Source organism: Diospyros lotus, chromosome 6 (assembly GCF_014633365.1).
Source record: "Diospyros lotus cultivar Yz01 chromosome 6, ASM1463336v1, whole genome shotgun sequence".
Lineage (NCBI taxonomy): Eukaryota > Viridiplantae > Streptophyta > Magnoliopsida > Ericales > Ebenaceae > Diospyros > Diospyros lotus.
In genome coordinates, this window is record NC_068343.1 from 13,957,710 (window position 1) to 13,975,646 (window position 17,937).

The 17,937-nt window shown below is 39.5% G+C and overlaps 1 protein-coding gene across 2 annotated transcripts; it reads left to right on the plus strand.

Annotated features, from left to right (window-relative positions):
• The first annotated feature begins 3,099 nt into the window (after nucleotides 1–3,099).
• LOC127803979 (transmembrane 9 superfamily member 3-like) lies at nucleotides 3,100–17,583 on the plus strand. Of its 2 annotated transcripts, none has more exons than XM_052340659.1 (8): nucleotides 3,100–3,349; nucleotides 4,213–4,253; nucleotides 4,341–4,926; nucleotides 5,028–5,165; nucleotides 5,291–5,447; nucleotides 15,695–16,179; nucleotides 16,948–17,201; nucleotides 17,307–17,583. In XM_052340659.1, exons 1-7 carry the CDS (start codon nucleotides 3,207–3,209, stop codon nucleotides 17,165–17,167), a joined length of 1,770 nt encoding a protein of 589 aa, XP_052196619.1. In that variant the 5' UTR covers nucleotides 3,100–3,206; the 3' UTR covers nucleotides 17,168–17,201; nucleotides 17,307–17,583. The 2 variants fall into 2 exon arrangements, with proteins under 2 accessions (XP_052196619.1, XP_052196620.1); XM_052340660.1 differs by having other exon boundaries at nucleotides 17,313–17,583.
• Nucleotides 17,584–17,937: the final 354 nt, after the last annotated feature.

Below are 17,937 nucleotides of genomic sequence, written 5' to 3' on the forward strand. Positions count from 1 at the left end.
ATAGCAGTGCGCGTTTGGGGAGGGGGGAGGGTTCAGATGGAAGAAGAAATAGCTGGGCAGCCCGCTAGAAGAAAAAGAAGTAGCTGCCCAACTCGTTGGAAATACGTTTCCAACTATGTTTTTTTCATTCTAAAGTAGCCCAGAATGTTTCAATAATTACACAAAACAGTTCGAAAAACGTTTCGGGCCGTTTTTCCAGTTTTCGAAACGGGAAACGGTTCGAAAATGCCAAAACGGCACCTTCGAGCCGTTTCCATGCTTCACAGCAAATAATCACCTTTTTTTTTTATATATAAAATATCTTCTCATGAAGAATAGAATACTGAATTAATTTGTCGTTGAACATGTATAACAAGTAGTTGATCATTAGTTTCCATAACTATTAAGTTAGATAATATTATAATACCTTTTGGATCAAGATATAAAATGATCAAGATAAAATTGTGAAATATTTTAAGATTTTTATCAAATTATTTATTAAACTTTTTGAAATGCAATGGATGACACAAGTTTTATTTTTTTTTTATTTGTAAGAATCAAGATATATTTATCTAGAGGGGAAGAGATAAATATATTTGAAAAAAATTTAAATAAAAAATCTAAAATGACAAAAGTTTAAAATATTTTTTATATCTTATTTTTTTTTATCTATATCTTGATTAATAAATATTAACTAAGTATATAAAATGGATTCAGTTTAGTTATATTCCTATCTTAGAATTGGTGCTTGAAGTGAATTTTCAAGATTCAAGAAGAAACCAAAACCAAATGTTACTAGTCCTACTGCTGTTTGAGTCCTTCAAAGTATATAACCTAAAAGGCTCATTCTTATCTCTCAAATGAAAGGGATAGGAATTATACTCCCCCTTTAAAATTTGAAAAATTGTAAATTATAGCTTTTGATTTGGATTTAAGTAGCAACATATAAAATGAATAATCTAGATGTATATCATTTTTGTACATCTTGAGTTATACAAATAAATATTATGATCAAAATATTTCTCGTCTCCATGCGCCTCATAAGGGATATTTTTGTCATTAACATATTTTTGTGTAGTCCAAGATCAGCATTATTTATATAAAATTATAGTTGCCTGAACTGCCTCTCAAAGGTATGTAAATGACATCTTACACCTTGTCATTTGAATTCAAAAATATATTTTTATCTAATTCAAAAATCAAGACAGAAACCAGAATCTTCTATCATTTGAACAGAAATAGGATAAAAATGAGTATGTTATGATGCTGATTTGCTTCAGATTTTAATTTAGGTACAAAAAATTTAAACCTTAAATATGTACATATTTGATAAATAAAAAATAATTTTGACTTTTTTATTTTAAAATAAATTATATTTAACATCTTTGAAGTTTGATGATAAGACACAAAAATTCTCCACATTTAAAAAAATTATGAAAACCTCCCTTAATCTTTTTTAGACTTACTTCATTTTTCTTTAATATTTATTTTACCTCCTTTAAAACTTTCAAATGACAAAAATATCTTCAACTTTTATCTATTCCAATTTTTATTTTCTTCTCATTTCCTTTCCTTTTTTGGCAAATTGTCGGTAAACAAAGGTTTAGTGGTGGACAAAGCAACCATTGCCAAGTAATAAGGTTTCGAAGCACCTTATCTCTTGGGATTTCTTTGAAATCTTGATAAAAGTTTGTCCCTGAAACTCGATGAAGCTTTGGCAATGACTAAGTTTCATATAATTCTCATTGAGTCATGCTACTTATGTATTATTTATATACATATTAAATTACATAATATACATAAATGACATAAATACCCCTCATTTCACTGCGTCTCAACGCCTTGAATAAGGACATTTTAGATATTAAAACATTATTATTTAACTTAAAATGTATACTACCAATAACATTTTTCAAATAGAGTTTTTCTGAAACTCTATTGCATTAAATATCTTGTGGATCTATTAGTGAGCTGTCATGAGCTTATCAAATTTAATTTTGTAATATAAAAAAATTAATAATAGCTCAATTTAAAAAAAATTATAATTCACCTTAAAATCTGTGATGTGCATTTTGCTTATCAGATTTAATTTTGTAATATAAAAAAATTAATAATAGCTCAATTTAAAAAATATATATAATTCACCTTAAAATATGTGATGTGTATTTCTCTACTCTGTCCATAACTTATTTATAAGTAAAAAATTATAAACTCAAGATCAAATCCACCTAAATTCTATCATTAATTTCAAATAAAGCTAAATAATAACTTTTACATTCAATTCAGCATTAGGAAAGAAATCTAGTAGTAACAAAATAAATCAAATTCAATCATTTAGTAACAAAATGAAAAATAATTTTCCTATTGATTGTATGACATTTTACATCGAAAGAGAACTTACTCTCATAATAGATGTAGATTTCTTTATAGATGAATTTTTTATTTCAAAACTTCGTCGAACACAAGTTTAGTAAATATTTGTTGTGTTGATTTTTTAGTTACATACGAATTTTAATACATTAACTTTTTAAAATTTCAACCTCCTCTAATGTAGATTATTGAATCCACCTTTGAATATCATAATTAAAAAAAAAAAATGATGAAGATGGAAAAGATAAAATAAATAAAAAGATGAATATATATCTTTTTTTTTTTTTTTCCGTAAAAACTCTTGCTAGTAGAAAGGTATTGAGTATTAACAAATCTTAATAATGCATGTTGAATCCAATGAACCCAAATTCACTGGGCTCTAATTCGGCCACTGATGGTGATAAATTTCAATTTTTTTTTCCTCTCAATTTTTTTTATTAAAATACAAAATAATTATAACTATTCTCCAATTATAGGTTCAACCGACTATATTCTTTTATCAAAAAGAGAAGTGAGAAATAAATAATTTAAATAATTAGAAATAAAATGGTATTTTTAACTAATTTTTAAATGACAAGAATTTTCTCATTACCAAATATTAGAGATATTTTTATTTGAGGAACCTCAAAATTAAAGTGTAATTTTCTCTTTTATTTTATCTCCTCCTTAAAATCACGAGGGGCTAAACCGTAATTAGGTCGTTGCTTCAGTCTGCCGAATTTCCTTTTTGTCCTTGAAGTAATACATTGAGATCCGTTCGCTCTCCCTCTCTCTCCTTCGACTTTTCTCTCTCTACAACTCTCTCTTCCATTTGCAAAACTCTCGCTGTGGGGCTGCGATCGAGCCAAACAGGGAAGATGATAGGGTGGTTCAGGGTGGCGCTGCTGCTTGTGCTAAGCTGCGCGACGAAGGTTCTATCAGATGCATCGGATCACAAGTACAAAGCTGGAGATGCGGTCCCTCTATACGCCAACAAGGTCGGTCCTTTCCACAACCCTAGGTACGTTCAATCCATCTCTCTTTTTTCTGTATGATCTTCTCTCTGGCCTTGGATTGTCGAAAAATACTAGGAAGTGCCTTTTTTGGGGCCTCTAGCTGCATTATGCGGATCTAAGGAGCAAGGGTTTTTGTTTTTGGTCGGGGAATTGATGGAACTGTATGTCAAAGTAATAAAATCAAACTTGTAAGCAGAAATCGAATGGATCAAGTGCAATTACTATGACGTTTCTTATAGCATCTTATGTTTTGGAGTTTCTGCTACGTGATTTTAGTCCTTTTCTTTTTCCCCGTTTTGCAGATAACCTGGGAATTGACTGAGCGTAGTTGTTCCCAGAAGAGGCGTGATTTTCTGTGTACTTAACTAATTAATGACCCTCTCAGGATCCCCTTTTTTTATCAGTCGAGCTTTTTATCTTAGAAGTTTTGAACTTTTAGTTACGCTATTTTGGAGCTAGGATTTGTGAAGGAAAGGAAAGGAAAGAAATAGGAAATAAAAATGAAGGGGTTAATGTTAAATTAATTAATTAATCTGGTTGACTAGAAAATGATAACCAAATGGATAGAGATTCGTCTAAGCATCCTTTCCTTTGTTTATTTATAAAAAATCTTACTGAATAATTTGATTTCTTCCCCGTGGGAAACCCTAATTCCAAACGTATTAAGCTCTTGCATGTGGATAGATGATTTCTCGCAACCATGTTGATTCCTAACCCTTTGGGGAACAATAGATGGCTACTTTCCACGATCTTTAATAGAAGTAATCAACATTTGCATGCATAACTATTTCAACATTTTAGGTATTTTTCCTTCTAAAATTTATTGATGACAAGCTAATGAATGATGGTTTTTTCCCTCCAATTTCAGTGAAACATACCGATATTTTGATCTTCCATTCTGTTCACCAGGTTTGCTTGGCCTTTTCTCCCTTCCATTTCGGTTTGAAACATGCTAATTTTTGTATCTAAAAGTATTTGATGTGGTTTGAATTGCAGTTGAAGTGAAGGATATAAGGGAAGCTCTTGGTGAAGTGTTGAATGGGGACCGTCTGGTAACTGCTCCCTATAAGCTTGACTTTTTGGTTGAGAAAGACTCTGAAATTGTTTGCCAGAAGGAGCTAAAAAAGGAAGAAGTTGCTCAGTTCCGAGATGCTGTTGCAAAAGACTACTACTTCCAAATGTATTATGATGACTTGCCCATCTGGGGTTTCTTAGGGAAGGTTGACAAAGAAGGCAAAGCTGATCCCAGTGACTACAAATATTATCTATTTAAGCATCTTCACTTTGAGGTCCTTTACAACAAAGATTGTGTCATCGAGATCAATGCACGGACTGATCCTAATGCTCTCGTGGATCTAACTGAGGATAAGAAAGTAAATGTGGAGTTCATGTATACTGTGAAGTGGAAGGAAACAAACACTCCTTTTGAGAAGAGAATGGAGAAGTACTCACAGTCGTCTTCGCTACCGCATCACTTGGAGATTCATTGGTTCTCAATTATCAATTCATGTGTGACTGTTCTCCTCTTAACTGGTTTTCTTGCAACAATTCTCATGCGTGTCCTGAAAAATGATTTTGTGAAGTGAGCAATATTCCCTATCTTTTGCTTTCGATACTTATGCATACTAGATTATTTTGAATAATTCTACATTTTTTTGAGTTCCATTCTCTAATATGTACAAGGTATGGCCATGATGAGGAGGCAGCTGACGATCAAGAAGAAACTGGGTGGAAGTATATTCATGGTGATGTTTTCAGGTTTCCAAAGTACAAATCTCTGTTAGCTGCAGCGATTGGTTCTGGAATGCAACTATTTACCCTGTAAGTATGTCTCAAATTTGTTTTCCTAGGTTTCTTTTTAGCTCTAATTTTTTCTTTTTCCTTGTATTTTCTGATTCACATTTCATTGGCAATTGATAAGCTTAACTTTTTATCTTTCATTTCAGAACTATTTTTATCTTTGTACTTGCTCTTGTTGGCGTTTTTTATCCATACAACCGGGGAGCTCTGTTTACTGCATTGGTTGTTGTATATGCACTTACATCTGGGATTGCTGGCTATACTGCAACCTCTTTCTATTGCCAGCTAGAAGGCTCAAACTGGGTATGTTTTCACAATTTTGTATTTGTTGCCTGCGTTTTTTTCAGATTTGAAGTTGAGATTTTCTTTTTCAGATTTGCATGATTCAGATATTTGTTATGACTGGCTAGCTACTGGTCCCTGTATAAGGATTCTAGTTAGCCATGAGGCATAGGATCATGTTGCATTAGGTGTCAATAAGCATATTATTTTCCTGTTTGGTGTACAAATTCTCAAATCCAAAGAATTCAATGACCTTTTTAGTCCAAAGATTTCGTTTTGAACTTTTTGTTCATTTTGAATGAGCAAAGAAGACAACAACCCCAGATCTGGGGTGGCCAGACTCAAATCGGGGTAAGCAGGCTTGGATCAAGGTTTGGCGACCCCCAATATCTCTCTCTAGAATGACATCATTGAAGGGCACAATGATTTCCTACTTTTTATTTTTTTTATTTTCATAACATTTGCTGAGTTGTTTGTTGGAATTTTCTGAGTTTTTGTTCATTTTAAAATTTTTGGAAATTTCTGATTTTTCTGAATTTTTGCTAAGTTTATTGTTTTCTGGAATTTTCTATTTAAAAAAATCTTCTATCTGATCTTTTGATAATTTATGTAGGTCTAACAAAATATAAAAATAAATTCTCATTGATTTTGAAGAAAAAGTTTGAACACAGATTTGGAAAATCAAACACCATTTTCAATATTTCTTTTCATTTTTTCTGACAATTGATAGCAAAATCAAATATTTTTAGTTTCCATTTTTCCCAACTCAAATGAAATGGAAACCTTAAAATGAAAAGAAATCTTCCCACAACAATTTCAGACGGCCCCTGAACACAGATACATTTTTTCTTATAGCTTCATTTAAAAGATCCAAAAATCTTTTCTATAGGGATCTTATATTTGTGTCTAGGCTCCCAAGGACTCATTCTTTTATGTTCTGTATTGATACACCATTGCAGAAGAAAATGATGGATTCATCTGTACAAAGGAAGTCTAATTTATTTATATTAACATTTTGTTTTTTTCCGAGGGCAAGCCTCTGCAGCAATGGTAAGGTTGCTCATTTGTGAATAAAAGGTCATGGCTTTGAGCTGTGGAAACAGCCTCTTTGCAAAACAAAGGTAAGGCTGTGTACAAAGATAACCCTCCCCAACCCTCAGAAAGCAGGGGATCTTACGCACTGGAGATTGCTTTTATTTATCTTCGCATGGGGGTTAGTTATAATAAATGATATTTGGTGTTAGTAGGAATATTCTACACAGTGATTATCCACATGATTTAGCCAGTCATCCTAGTCATGTTTATTGATGAACTTATCCCAATAAAGTAAATCATCCTTATTTTATTATGTGCTAAAAATTAATTTTCCTGTAACCGGGTACATTGTACTGCATGATATTTGGCATTAGAGCAACAATATACTGTGCTTAATTGTAAGCACCCCCGCCCGGATATCCCAATCGCCTGGTCTATCCGAACGAGAGCGCCTACATAAGAGAAGAGAAACAAACACAAGACAAAAATACCCTGGCATGCATACATATGAAAAATACAACAGCGGAAGCAAAACAATAGACATGCACGCCTACAAGTACCCTGCTGGAATAGCAGTCAAGGAGTATATAAAAATATACAGACACCTGTGCCAACGATAAATGATACCAGGAACAACCGGGCACAGTCAAAAATGAGAGTCAGAACTCCTAACAAAACATCAGAGAAAACGGGGGCAGCTAACTGTACACCCTACCGACACGGCTGGCTGCTAGGTGGCACGGTCCTCGCCCTCGACTTTAGCCTTACCCTTACCTGGAATGATGGAAAGCAAGGTGAGTCGCAAGACTCAGCAAGTTTATATAATAAGGAAGGCTGTAAACGAAACAGAAGAGAAGATCACCCCAAATATAAACCCACATGTACACACAAGTCATGTGACGCAACAACGCAACAGTGCCGTATAATAAAACATATACCGGTCCTTGGGGCCCACATAAAACACCTGGCACCCAAGTCCCATACCAACCTGCCGCTGCCCTGAAAGGCAACATAAATCACCACAAACCTGTGCGCACTGTCCCGGGTCGGTACTCCCGTCACCCGTATCCCTGCCGGTACTCCCGACAGCCGAGCCAAAGGCTCCCTCGGAACGGTACTCCCGTCCGAGAACTAATAACTACCAGTAACCATGCAATGCATATAAAATGCAAGGCGTAATGAGCACCAACGTGATACAAGGCGCCCATACATCCAGGCATCAAGCCATGCTCCGCCCACGTAGTAAATCACACGCGATGCATATGCCCGTGCTGGATGCAACCTGACCAATCTAAAATGTCCGTGATCAAGCATAACCAAATCATGATGATCCCATCATGCAGCCCGAACCCATGTGCATACCAAACCATGCAACAAAAATGAAATAATCAGGCATGCTATAATCACATAACGGTAGAGTAGGTTAGCAGTGCCTGACACCGGTCAGCGGTTAGTGACCAGGAGAGATCATCTGACGGCCTAAAATAGACCATACAACAGTTTCACCGTCACCGAACGGCTAACCCTTGCCCCCACTGCCCAACCACTCTAGCCAATAAATAACCGAAAATCCATAATAATACCCGACAGCTAAGAACCTAGCCCCGGGTGAGTACAACATCATTCCCATAGGATTGGGGGTGATACAAACCCCCGTAGGCAACCAACGATTAATACCCTCGAAACCAGGTTAATAAATTAAATTATTAAACACACCGTTTAAATTCCATAATTTATTAACAGCCAAATCTAACGAAGGGAGGCCAAATAAATTAACATCGAAAGAATCGACAATGAGGGTATATAGAACTTGCCTTTCTGGAGATAGCCTTAAGCTCAATTTGACCAAACACGGTCAAAGTTATACCAACTGCAATATTCTATTTATTGACAAAATTAATAAAATTGGGCCCCAAATGAAATTTCAACCGCAGAGAATATTAATTACTAGTTGAGGTACATACCTGGATAATTAAATCAGGGATTAAACGGAGTTTAATTAGATTTTTGAAGCCCCAAAATTCTCAGATTTACGTCGCGCACGCTGCTGAATTTTCTGCCAAAATTTGCTCACTGTTTGAGCAAAAGAAGTGCCCGAAATCGGGCTTTAAAAAGAGGCAAAAGGGGCGGCCCACAGCACGCCACGTGGCGCGCCCAGCAGCTGCGCATGGCTGCCACCGCCTTGCCCAAAACGACGCCGTTTTGGGCAAGGGTTTTGGCTGAAAATCAGCCAAAATTCCTTCACAGCGCGCGCGCACCCGCGGGTGCTCGAACCCGCGTCTCCCCGCTGGCAATCCTCACGCGCGACCACTGCGCCACACGCTACTTTTAACCTATATATGATTTAACTTATATTTATTATAACTTTTTCCCTCTTCCGCGATTCACGCCAGCACCCCTAAACTTTCATTATATACACAAACGCCCCCTAATTTAATTACAGTTATGCCCAAAACTTCTAAAAATCACACAACTCGATTTATTTTAATTTTTTTTTAGAATCCCAGAAATTCCTAAAATAACACAATTAATTATCCTAACTTCTTATTTCCATAAAATCATATAATTAAATTTTTATTTAATCCCAACAACTTATTTTAATAATTCTTTTAAATCCAATTACCCCAAAATTAATTTAATTACCATATACGGGCGTTACAAATCCTCCCCCCCTAAAAAGAATTTCGTCCTCGAAATTCGTACCTGGCTAGGCAAACAGCCGAGGATGAAGTCGCCTCATCTCCTCCTCTAGCTCCCAAGTAGCCTCCTCAGGGGTAGGTCGCTGCCATTGGACCTTCACATAGGGAATCGTACGGTTACGAAGCACTTTTTCTTTCTGATCCACAGTGCTAGCAGGCAACTCGGTATATGACGCATCCTCTTCCACCACGAGCGGATGGTAGTCAATTACATGCCCGGGATCTGCCACGTACTTGCGAAGCATAGAAACATGAAAGACATCATGTACGTGGGCTAACTGAGGGGGTAAAGCTAATCGATAAGCCAACAGTCCGACTCGCTCAAATATCTCAAACGATCCCACATAGCGAGGACTCAACTTGCCAGATACTCGAAAGCGTCGAACACCCCTCATCGGCATAACCCGAAGAAAAACATGATCACCCACCTCAAACTCCAAATCCCGGCGTCGTCTGTCAGCATAACTCTTCTGACGGTCCTGAGCTGCCTTCATCCTAGCCCAAATCAACTGGATCTTCTCTGATGTCTGCTCTACCAACTCCGGTCCAAGCAATGCTCGCTCCCCAATCTCGGTCCAACAAAGCGGTGATCTACATGGTCGCCCGTACAATGCCTCAAATGGTGCCATCCCAATACTGGCCTGGAAGCTATTATTGTAGGCAAACTCCACTAGCGACAAATGGTCATCCCAGCTCCCATAGAAATCCAATACACAGGCGCGGAGCATATCTTCCAAAGTTCGTATGGTCCGCTCCGACTGCCCATCAGTCTGAGGATGGAAAGCTGTACTGAAAGTCAACTGGGTCCCCATAGCACTCTGCAACGCCTCCCAAAATCATGAGGTAAATCGAGGATCCCTGTCTGACACAATGCTAGCTGGGACTCCGTGCAGTCTCACCACCTCGTCAATGTATAATGTGGCCAGTCGATGAATAGGATAGGTCTTCTTGACAGGTAGAAAGTGCGCTGATTTGGTCAATCGATCGATAATCACCCATATCGAATCGAATCCTTGAATAGATTGTGGTAATCCTGAGACAAAATCCATAGCTATGCGCTCCCATTTCCATTCCGGCACAGATAAAGGTCGTAACAATCCCGCAGGCCTCTGGTGCTCAGCTTTGACTTGCTGACACACTAAACATCGGGATACAAACTCTGCTACGCTCCTCTTCATGCCGCTCCACCAATATTGGCGTCGTAAACCCTGATACATCTTCGTCGCCCGAGGGTGGATAGTATAGGGAGAACGATGAGCTTCCTCTAGGATCCTCTGCCTAATATCACTGTCACTCGGCACGCAAATCCGCCCACGAAACAATAGCAAACCATCATCCCTCTGGCTGTACCCCAATGGACCAAATCTCTCCATATCAGCCATAATCGCGTCAAGCTCCACATCCTGTCGCTGTCGATCGCGAATCTGATCCTCAAGATCTGAATGGATACTCATGGAAGCACAATAGAGTGTAGGATTATCTGATGCCATTGAGATAGTAAGATCACTCATCTGCTCCAATAAGAATCACTCCTGCACCATCATAGCTGCAGCTGATGCACCACGACGACTCAATGCATCTGCAACCACATTGGCTTTACCTAGATGATAGAGGATCTCGCAATCATAATCTTTAAGCAATTCTAACCAACGACGTTGTCTCATATTGAGTTCCCTTTGTGAAAAGAGGTACTTAAGGCTCTTATGAAAAGAGGTACTTAAATCTGGACTCTCTCACCATAAAGATAATACCTCCAAATCTTTAAGGCAAACACTATGGCCGCTAACTCCAGATCATGTGTAGGGTAATTCTCTTCGTGCCTCTTCAACTGTCTGGATGCATAAGCATTCACTCGGCCGTCCTGCATCAAAACACATCCCAACCCTGCATACGAGGCATCGCTATATATAGTAAATAACTCACCACACCTGGGTATCGTCAGTACTGGCGCCGAAGTCAAACGCCGCTTCAACTCCTGGAAAGACCTCTCACAAGACTCGTCCCAAATAAATCTGACGCCTTTCCTCGTCAACTTCGTCATGGGTGATGCAAGCCATGCAAAGCCTTCTATGAATCGTCGATAATAACCGGCAAGGCCAAGAAAACTCCGAATCTCCGTCACTGTCATCGGTCTCGGCCAATCCATCACAGCTCTAGTCTTTTCTGGGTCTACTGAGATACCCTCACCTGAGACCACGTGTCCCAAGAATACCACTCGGGTCTGCCAAAACTCACATTTCGAAAACTTGGCATATAACTGCTCCTCTCTGAGCTTCTGCAAAACCACGCTCAGATGTGCCTCGTGTATCTCAAGGCTCGGTGAGTAAATTAGGATGTCGTCAATGAAAACTATGACAAAAGAATCCAAGTATTCCTTGAATACTCTGTTCATCACATCCATAAATACTACAGATGCATTGGTCAGCCCAAATGGCATGACCACAAACTCATAATGGCCGTAACGTGTACGAAATGCGGTCTTCGCAATGTCCTCATCTCTGACTCGCACCTGATGATAACCTGACCGCAAATCTATTTTGGAAAACACTGATGCACCACGCAATTGATCTAGTAAATCATCCACACGGGGTAAGGGGTACTTATTCTTAATTGTTACCTGATTAAGCTGTCGGTAATCTATACAAAGTCGCATAGACCCGTCCTTCTTGAGCACAAATAATACTGGGGCCCCCCATGGCGATGTGCTCGGTCGAATAAACCCCCTCTCCAAAAGATCTTGCAACTGCACCTTAAGTTCCTTCAATTCATTGGCAGCCATACGGTAAGGAGTCTTGGAAATAGACTGCGTACCTGGTATCAGATCGACTGCAAAATCAATCTCCCGGTGCGGTGGTAGTCCCGACAACTCATCTGGGAACACATCTGGAAAGTCTCGCACCACAGGATAGGCAGCCAACTCCTTCTTCTCCCCAGCTATCACGGTTACAAATGCAAAATAAGCTTCACACCCACGTCGTATAAGCCTTTCGGCGTGCATAACCGATATCATCGGCGTAGTCACCACAGGCTTTACACCCCGGTATGTAACAACTGGTCTCTCCGGGTGCTCAAATGAAATTACCTTCCGACGACAATCAACTCGAGCATAGTGCCGTGAGAGCCAATCTATACCCAACAGTAAATCAAAATCCTGAATCGCCAAAACAATAAGATCTCCTAAAAATATCTGGTCATGAATCCCTATCTCGCAATCCCTAACCATCTCACTCCCCAACAATACCGTCCCTCCCGGGGTCGAAACAGATAAATCATATGGTAATGGGTTACACGGGATCGGGATCTTATGCAACAAATGAGGTGCTATAAAAGAGTGGGTAGAACCTGTATCAAATAGGGCATGTACATTGTGGCCATGAAGAAAAAGTATACCTTGCACCGTGTCACTGCCCTCAGCTGCCTCGGCGGCTGTCACCGCAAACGCCTTCCCTGCTGTAAGTCAACAAACTCGAACACCTTCTGCTCTCTGACCCAAGCCGGTATATAAGTCTCATTGAACGTCGCGACAAACTGTGCCCATGTCGGGCCTCCATCATCATATCGATGTCTGGTGGTCTCCCACCATCGCTCGGCGTCTCCTCGCAATAGGAAGGTTCCCAGTCGAACTCTATGGGCCTCTGCACAGCCTATAGATCGTATATGCTTTTCCACAGCCAGTAGCCAATCCTCGGCCTCTGTCGTATCGGCACCTCCACTAAACTCTGGTGGACGTAGGGCCATAAAGTCTTTAAGTAATGCGGCACCAGAACTGTCCCCTGCTCCCGGTGTACCTGAATGTGACGCCTGGGCCGTAGCGGTCCTACCATCATGACTGCGCTCCTGACGTAACTGAGATGCCGCCAGTACGTCTACAGCCCGTAGAAGACCTGCCAATGTCTCCTGCATGTCCGGAGGCCCTGGCTGTCTCTCATCTCCTGTATCTGTCGCCCGTACCTCAGGAGTAGGAACGAGGTGCCCTCTACCTCACATCGGCAGTCTACCACGACCTCGCCCACGTCGTGCGTTCATGAGTCCTTAACGACCAAAATTAATTAGAACGCATTTCGAAATTAAGGACACGACCTGACACTCTAACTCTACCTAACAGCCTTGGTGTACAGTTACTTGTCCCCCAAATTGACTCAATGACGCTCTGATACCAACACTGTAAGCACCCCCACCCGGATATCCCAACCGCCCGGTCTATCCGAACGAGAGCGCCTACATAAGAGAAGATAAACAAACACAAGACAAAAATACCCTGGCATGCATACATATGAAAAATACAACAGCGGAAGCAAAACAATAGACATGCACGCCTACAAGTACCCTGCTGGAACAGCAGTCAAGGAGTATATAAAAATATACAGACACCTGTGCCAACGATAAATGATACCAGGAACAACCGGGCACAGTCAAAAATGAGAGTCAGAACTCCTAACAAAACATCAGAGAAAACGGGGGCAGCTAACTGTACACCCTACCGACACGGCTGGCTGCTAGGTGGCACGGTCCTCGCCCTCGACTTTAGCCTTACCCTTACCTGGAATGATGGAAAGCAAGGTGAGTCGCAAGACTCAGCAAGTTTATATAATAAGGAAGGCTGTAAACGAAACAGAAGAGAAGATCACCCCAAATATAAACCCACATGTGCACACAAGTCATGTGACGCAACAACGCAACAGTGCCGTATAATAAAACATATATCGGTCCTTGGGGCCCACATAAAACACCTGGCACCCAAGTCCCATACCAACCTGCCGCTGCCCTGAAAGGCAACATAAATCACCACAAACCTGTGCGCACTGTCCCGGGTCGGTACTCCCGTCACCCGTATCCCTGCCGGTACTCCCGATAGCAGAGCCAAAGACTCCCTCGGAACGGTACTCCCGTCCGAGAACTAATAACTACCAGTAACCATGCAATGCATATAAAATGCAAGGCGTAATGAGCACCAACGTGATACAAGGCGCCCATACATCCAGGCATCAAGCCATGCTCCGCCCACGTAGTAAATCACACGCGATGCATATGCCCGTGCTGGATGCAACCTGACCAATCTAAAATGTCCGTGATCAAGCATAACCAAATCATGATGATCCCATCATGCAGCCCGAACCCATGTGCATACCAAACCATGCAACAAAAATGAAATAATCAGGCATGCTATAATCACATAACGGTAGAGTAGGTTAGCAGTGCCTGACACCGGTCAGCGGTTAGTGATCAGGAGAGACCATCTGACGGCCTAAAATAGACCATACAACAGTTTCATCGTCACCGAACGGCTAACCCTTGCCCCCACTGCCCAACCGCTCTAGCCAATAAATAACCGAAAATCCATAATAATACCCGACAGCTAAGAACCTAACCCCGGGTGAGTACAACATCATTCCCATAGGATTGGGGGTAATACAAACCCCCGTAGGCAACCAACGATTAATACCCTCGAAACCAGGTTAATAAATTAAATTATTAAACACACCGTTTAAATTCCATAATTTATTAACAGCCAAATCTAACGAAGGGAGGCCAAATAAATTAACATCGAAAGAATCGACAATGAGGGTATATAGAACTTGCCTTTCTGGAGATAGCCTTAAGCTCAATTTGACCAAACACGGTCAAAGTTATACCAACTGCAATATTCTATTTATTGACAAAATTAATAAAATTGGGCCCCAAATGAAATTTCAACCGCAGAGAATATTAATTACTAGTTGAGGTACATACCTGGATAATTAAATCAGGGATTAAACGGAGTTTAATTAGATTTTTGAAGCCCCAAAATTCTCAGATTTACGTCGCGCACGCTGCTGAATTTTCTGCCAAAATTTGCTCACTGTTTGAGCAAAAGAAGTGCCCGAAATCGGGCTTTAAAAAGAGGCAAAAGGGGCGGCCCACAGCGCGCCACGTGGCGCGCCCAGCAGCTGCGCATGGCTGCCACCGCCTTGCCCAAAACGACGCCGTTTTGGGCAAGGGTTTTGGCTGAAAATCAGCCAAAATTCCTTCACAGCGCGCGCGCACCCGCGGGTGCTCGAACCCGCGTCTCCCCGCTGGCAATCCTCGCGCGCGACCACTGCGCCACACGCTACTTTTAACCTATATATGATTTAACTTATATTTATTATAACTTTTTCCCTCTTCCGCGATTCACGCCAGCACCCCTAAACTTTCATTATATACACAAACGCCCCCTAATTTAATTACAGTTATGCCCAAAACTTCTAAAAATCACACAACTCGATTTATTTTAATTTTTTTTTAGAATCCCAGAAATTCCTAAAATAACACAATTAATTATCCTAACTTCTTATTTCCATAAAATCATATAATTAAATTTTTATTTAATCCCAACAACTTATTTTAATAATTCTTTTAAATCCAATTACCCCAAAATTAATTTAATTACCATATACGGGCGTTACATTAATTACTCCCACATGATATATTGAATAATCCTGGTCATGTTTTCTTAATGTACACTTTGTTGCAGTGAGAATTTACTGATCTATTTTTGGATTCCTTACTTGACAGGTCAGAAATTTGTTGTTGACTGGATGCCTCTTCTGTGGACCCTTGTTTCTCACCTTCTGCTTTCTTAACACTGTTGCAATTGCCTACAATGCCACTGCTGCACTCCCATTTGGTACAATTGTGGTGATCTTTCTTATATGGACTTTAGTGACATCACCTTTGCTGGTATTGGGCGGGATTGCAGGGAAGAATAGCAAGTCAGAGTTTCAAGCCCCTTGTCGCACCACGAAATATCCTAGAGAGATCCCACAGTTGCCTTGGTATCGGGGAACATTTCCTCAGATGGCCATGGCTGGGTTCCTGCCTTTCAGTGCAATCTATATTGAACTTTATTACATATTTGCAAGTGTTTGGGGCCACAGGATTTACACCATTTACAGCATCCTATTTATAGTGTTCATTATTCTTCTGATAGTTACTGCTTTTATTACTGTGGCATTGACATATTTCCAACTTGCTGCTGAAGATCATGAATGGTGGTGGAGGTAATTACTGTCACTAGGGCTTTTATTCTTTTTACATCTTGCTTTTTTTTTGCCCCTTTTCTGTTTTCTTGATTAAGTTGTTTGTGTCCTGCTTTCATGACTTCTAGTTCATATTGTTCTTTTATTATGCTTATTTTATTTATTTATTTTTTTCTGGTGGGCTCAGTTCTTTTGTGATGCTTTTAGTTCCCATATTTCTGATTTATGTTCAATGGGGGTGGTCAGTATGATTAGTTTCTTCTCTTTTTCATTGTAGTTCACCATGTTCATATAGGGGTTTCTAGTTGACCGTGTCCTGCTTCCTTCTTTTTCATTTATTTGTCTGACATCGGATGGAGCCTGCTGAGTGTTTTCCTACATATCATGAGTAGGTTCAGATTGTTCAGTTTTCTTTCTGACAGCTAAAGAGTGTAAACCCAACATATGGAGATGGTGAATGTAGTACATAAGAAAGTGTTTGTAATGCTGCAAAAACATTTGAACGTGATATTTGCTATAGCTGCACTAATGCACTTGGCTCAGAATGATTCATTGTTGAACACATAAATGCATTTATATAGTTCTGCAACAAGAGATCCTTGTTTTTGGGTACCAGAACACAGGAGGTTATTTTATTAAATAGCCAATTATAAGAGCATCAATTTGTTTAACCTGCAGATGAGCATGAGTTTCTAGTGTAGGCGATGATTCACTCACTAGAAGATGATTACGAGATTTAGTTTGGCTGTTCCAAGCACTAACTCATGCTAATTTCATTACCATTACCAGGTCTTTCCTTTGTGGTGGATCAACCGGCTTGTTCATCTATGGCTATTGCTTATACTACTACTACGCACGATCAGATATGTCAGGCTTCATGCAAACCTCATTTTTCTTTGGCTACATGGCTTGCATCTGCTATGGCTTCTTTCTCATGCTTGGGAATGTTGGTTTCCGTGCTGCTTTGTTCTTTGTTCGTCACATATACCACTCAATCAAGTGTGAGTAGCTTGTCGGATGGTCAGGTCAACTTGGTTCGAAAGGTGGGTTTCCTTATTTGATTCGTCATGTTTAACCATTGATATGATTTCACAGATACATATAGTAGATATATTATCACTGATATCGTCGTTCCTTCCTGATATAAGCCTCAGGGTTGATTGGACCCGGGGTTTCAGTTGCACATTGATCCGCAGAGGACTGCATCATCTGTGATGAAGGTGGACCTGTATAGGGGGCTGTACTTTTGTACAAGGAAGCTTGTATTAATTTACCATGACAACGACAGGCAATTGAAAAATTTTCCATTTAGTAATAACAGCTAAACGTTTGATATTTAGTGTAGCAGTTTAGGTTATTTTTGTTTGTGCTACCTAAATGAAGTGACTCAAATTCAGGTTTATGCACATTGCAGTCTTTTGTTTTGTTAAAGTGAAATTCGTGGTTCTGGCAATATATATACCGTAAGAAAGCCGTCGGCCTCACCTTTCTTCTGACTAAGCGAGCATCTTTACGTTTTGGGCAAAACATAAAAATCTTGCATATGGTAAGGAAAAAAGTAAAAAGAAAGTATTATTACAACAATGTGATAGTAATATTTTCGTACGAGTTATTTTCAAATGATTAGATATAAGATGGATAATATTTATCATATATATATTTGGTGTATGAATGAGCTCATAAATATAAAAATATTACTGTCAATGTTATTATAGATTAATTTTATAAGTAAAGAGTTGTAATAATATCATGGATAGAAATGGTTAGGTGTTCAGAATT

Excerpts from the sequence above, each read along its gene's own strand:
- LOC127803979 (XM_052340659.1), top strand. The coding sequence starts at position 3,207 with ATGATAGGGTGGTTCAGGGTGGCGCTGCTGCTTGTGCTAAGCTGCGCG. Across the intron at positions 4,927-5,027 it reads CTGAAAAATGATTTTGTGAA|GTATGGCCATGATGAGGAGG; the intron begins GTGAGCAATATT and ends AATATGTACAAG. Across the intron at positions 16,180-16,947 it reads GATCATGAATGGTGGTGGAG|GTCTTTCCTTTGTGGTGGAT; the intron begins GTAATTACTGTC and ends TACCATTACCAG.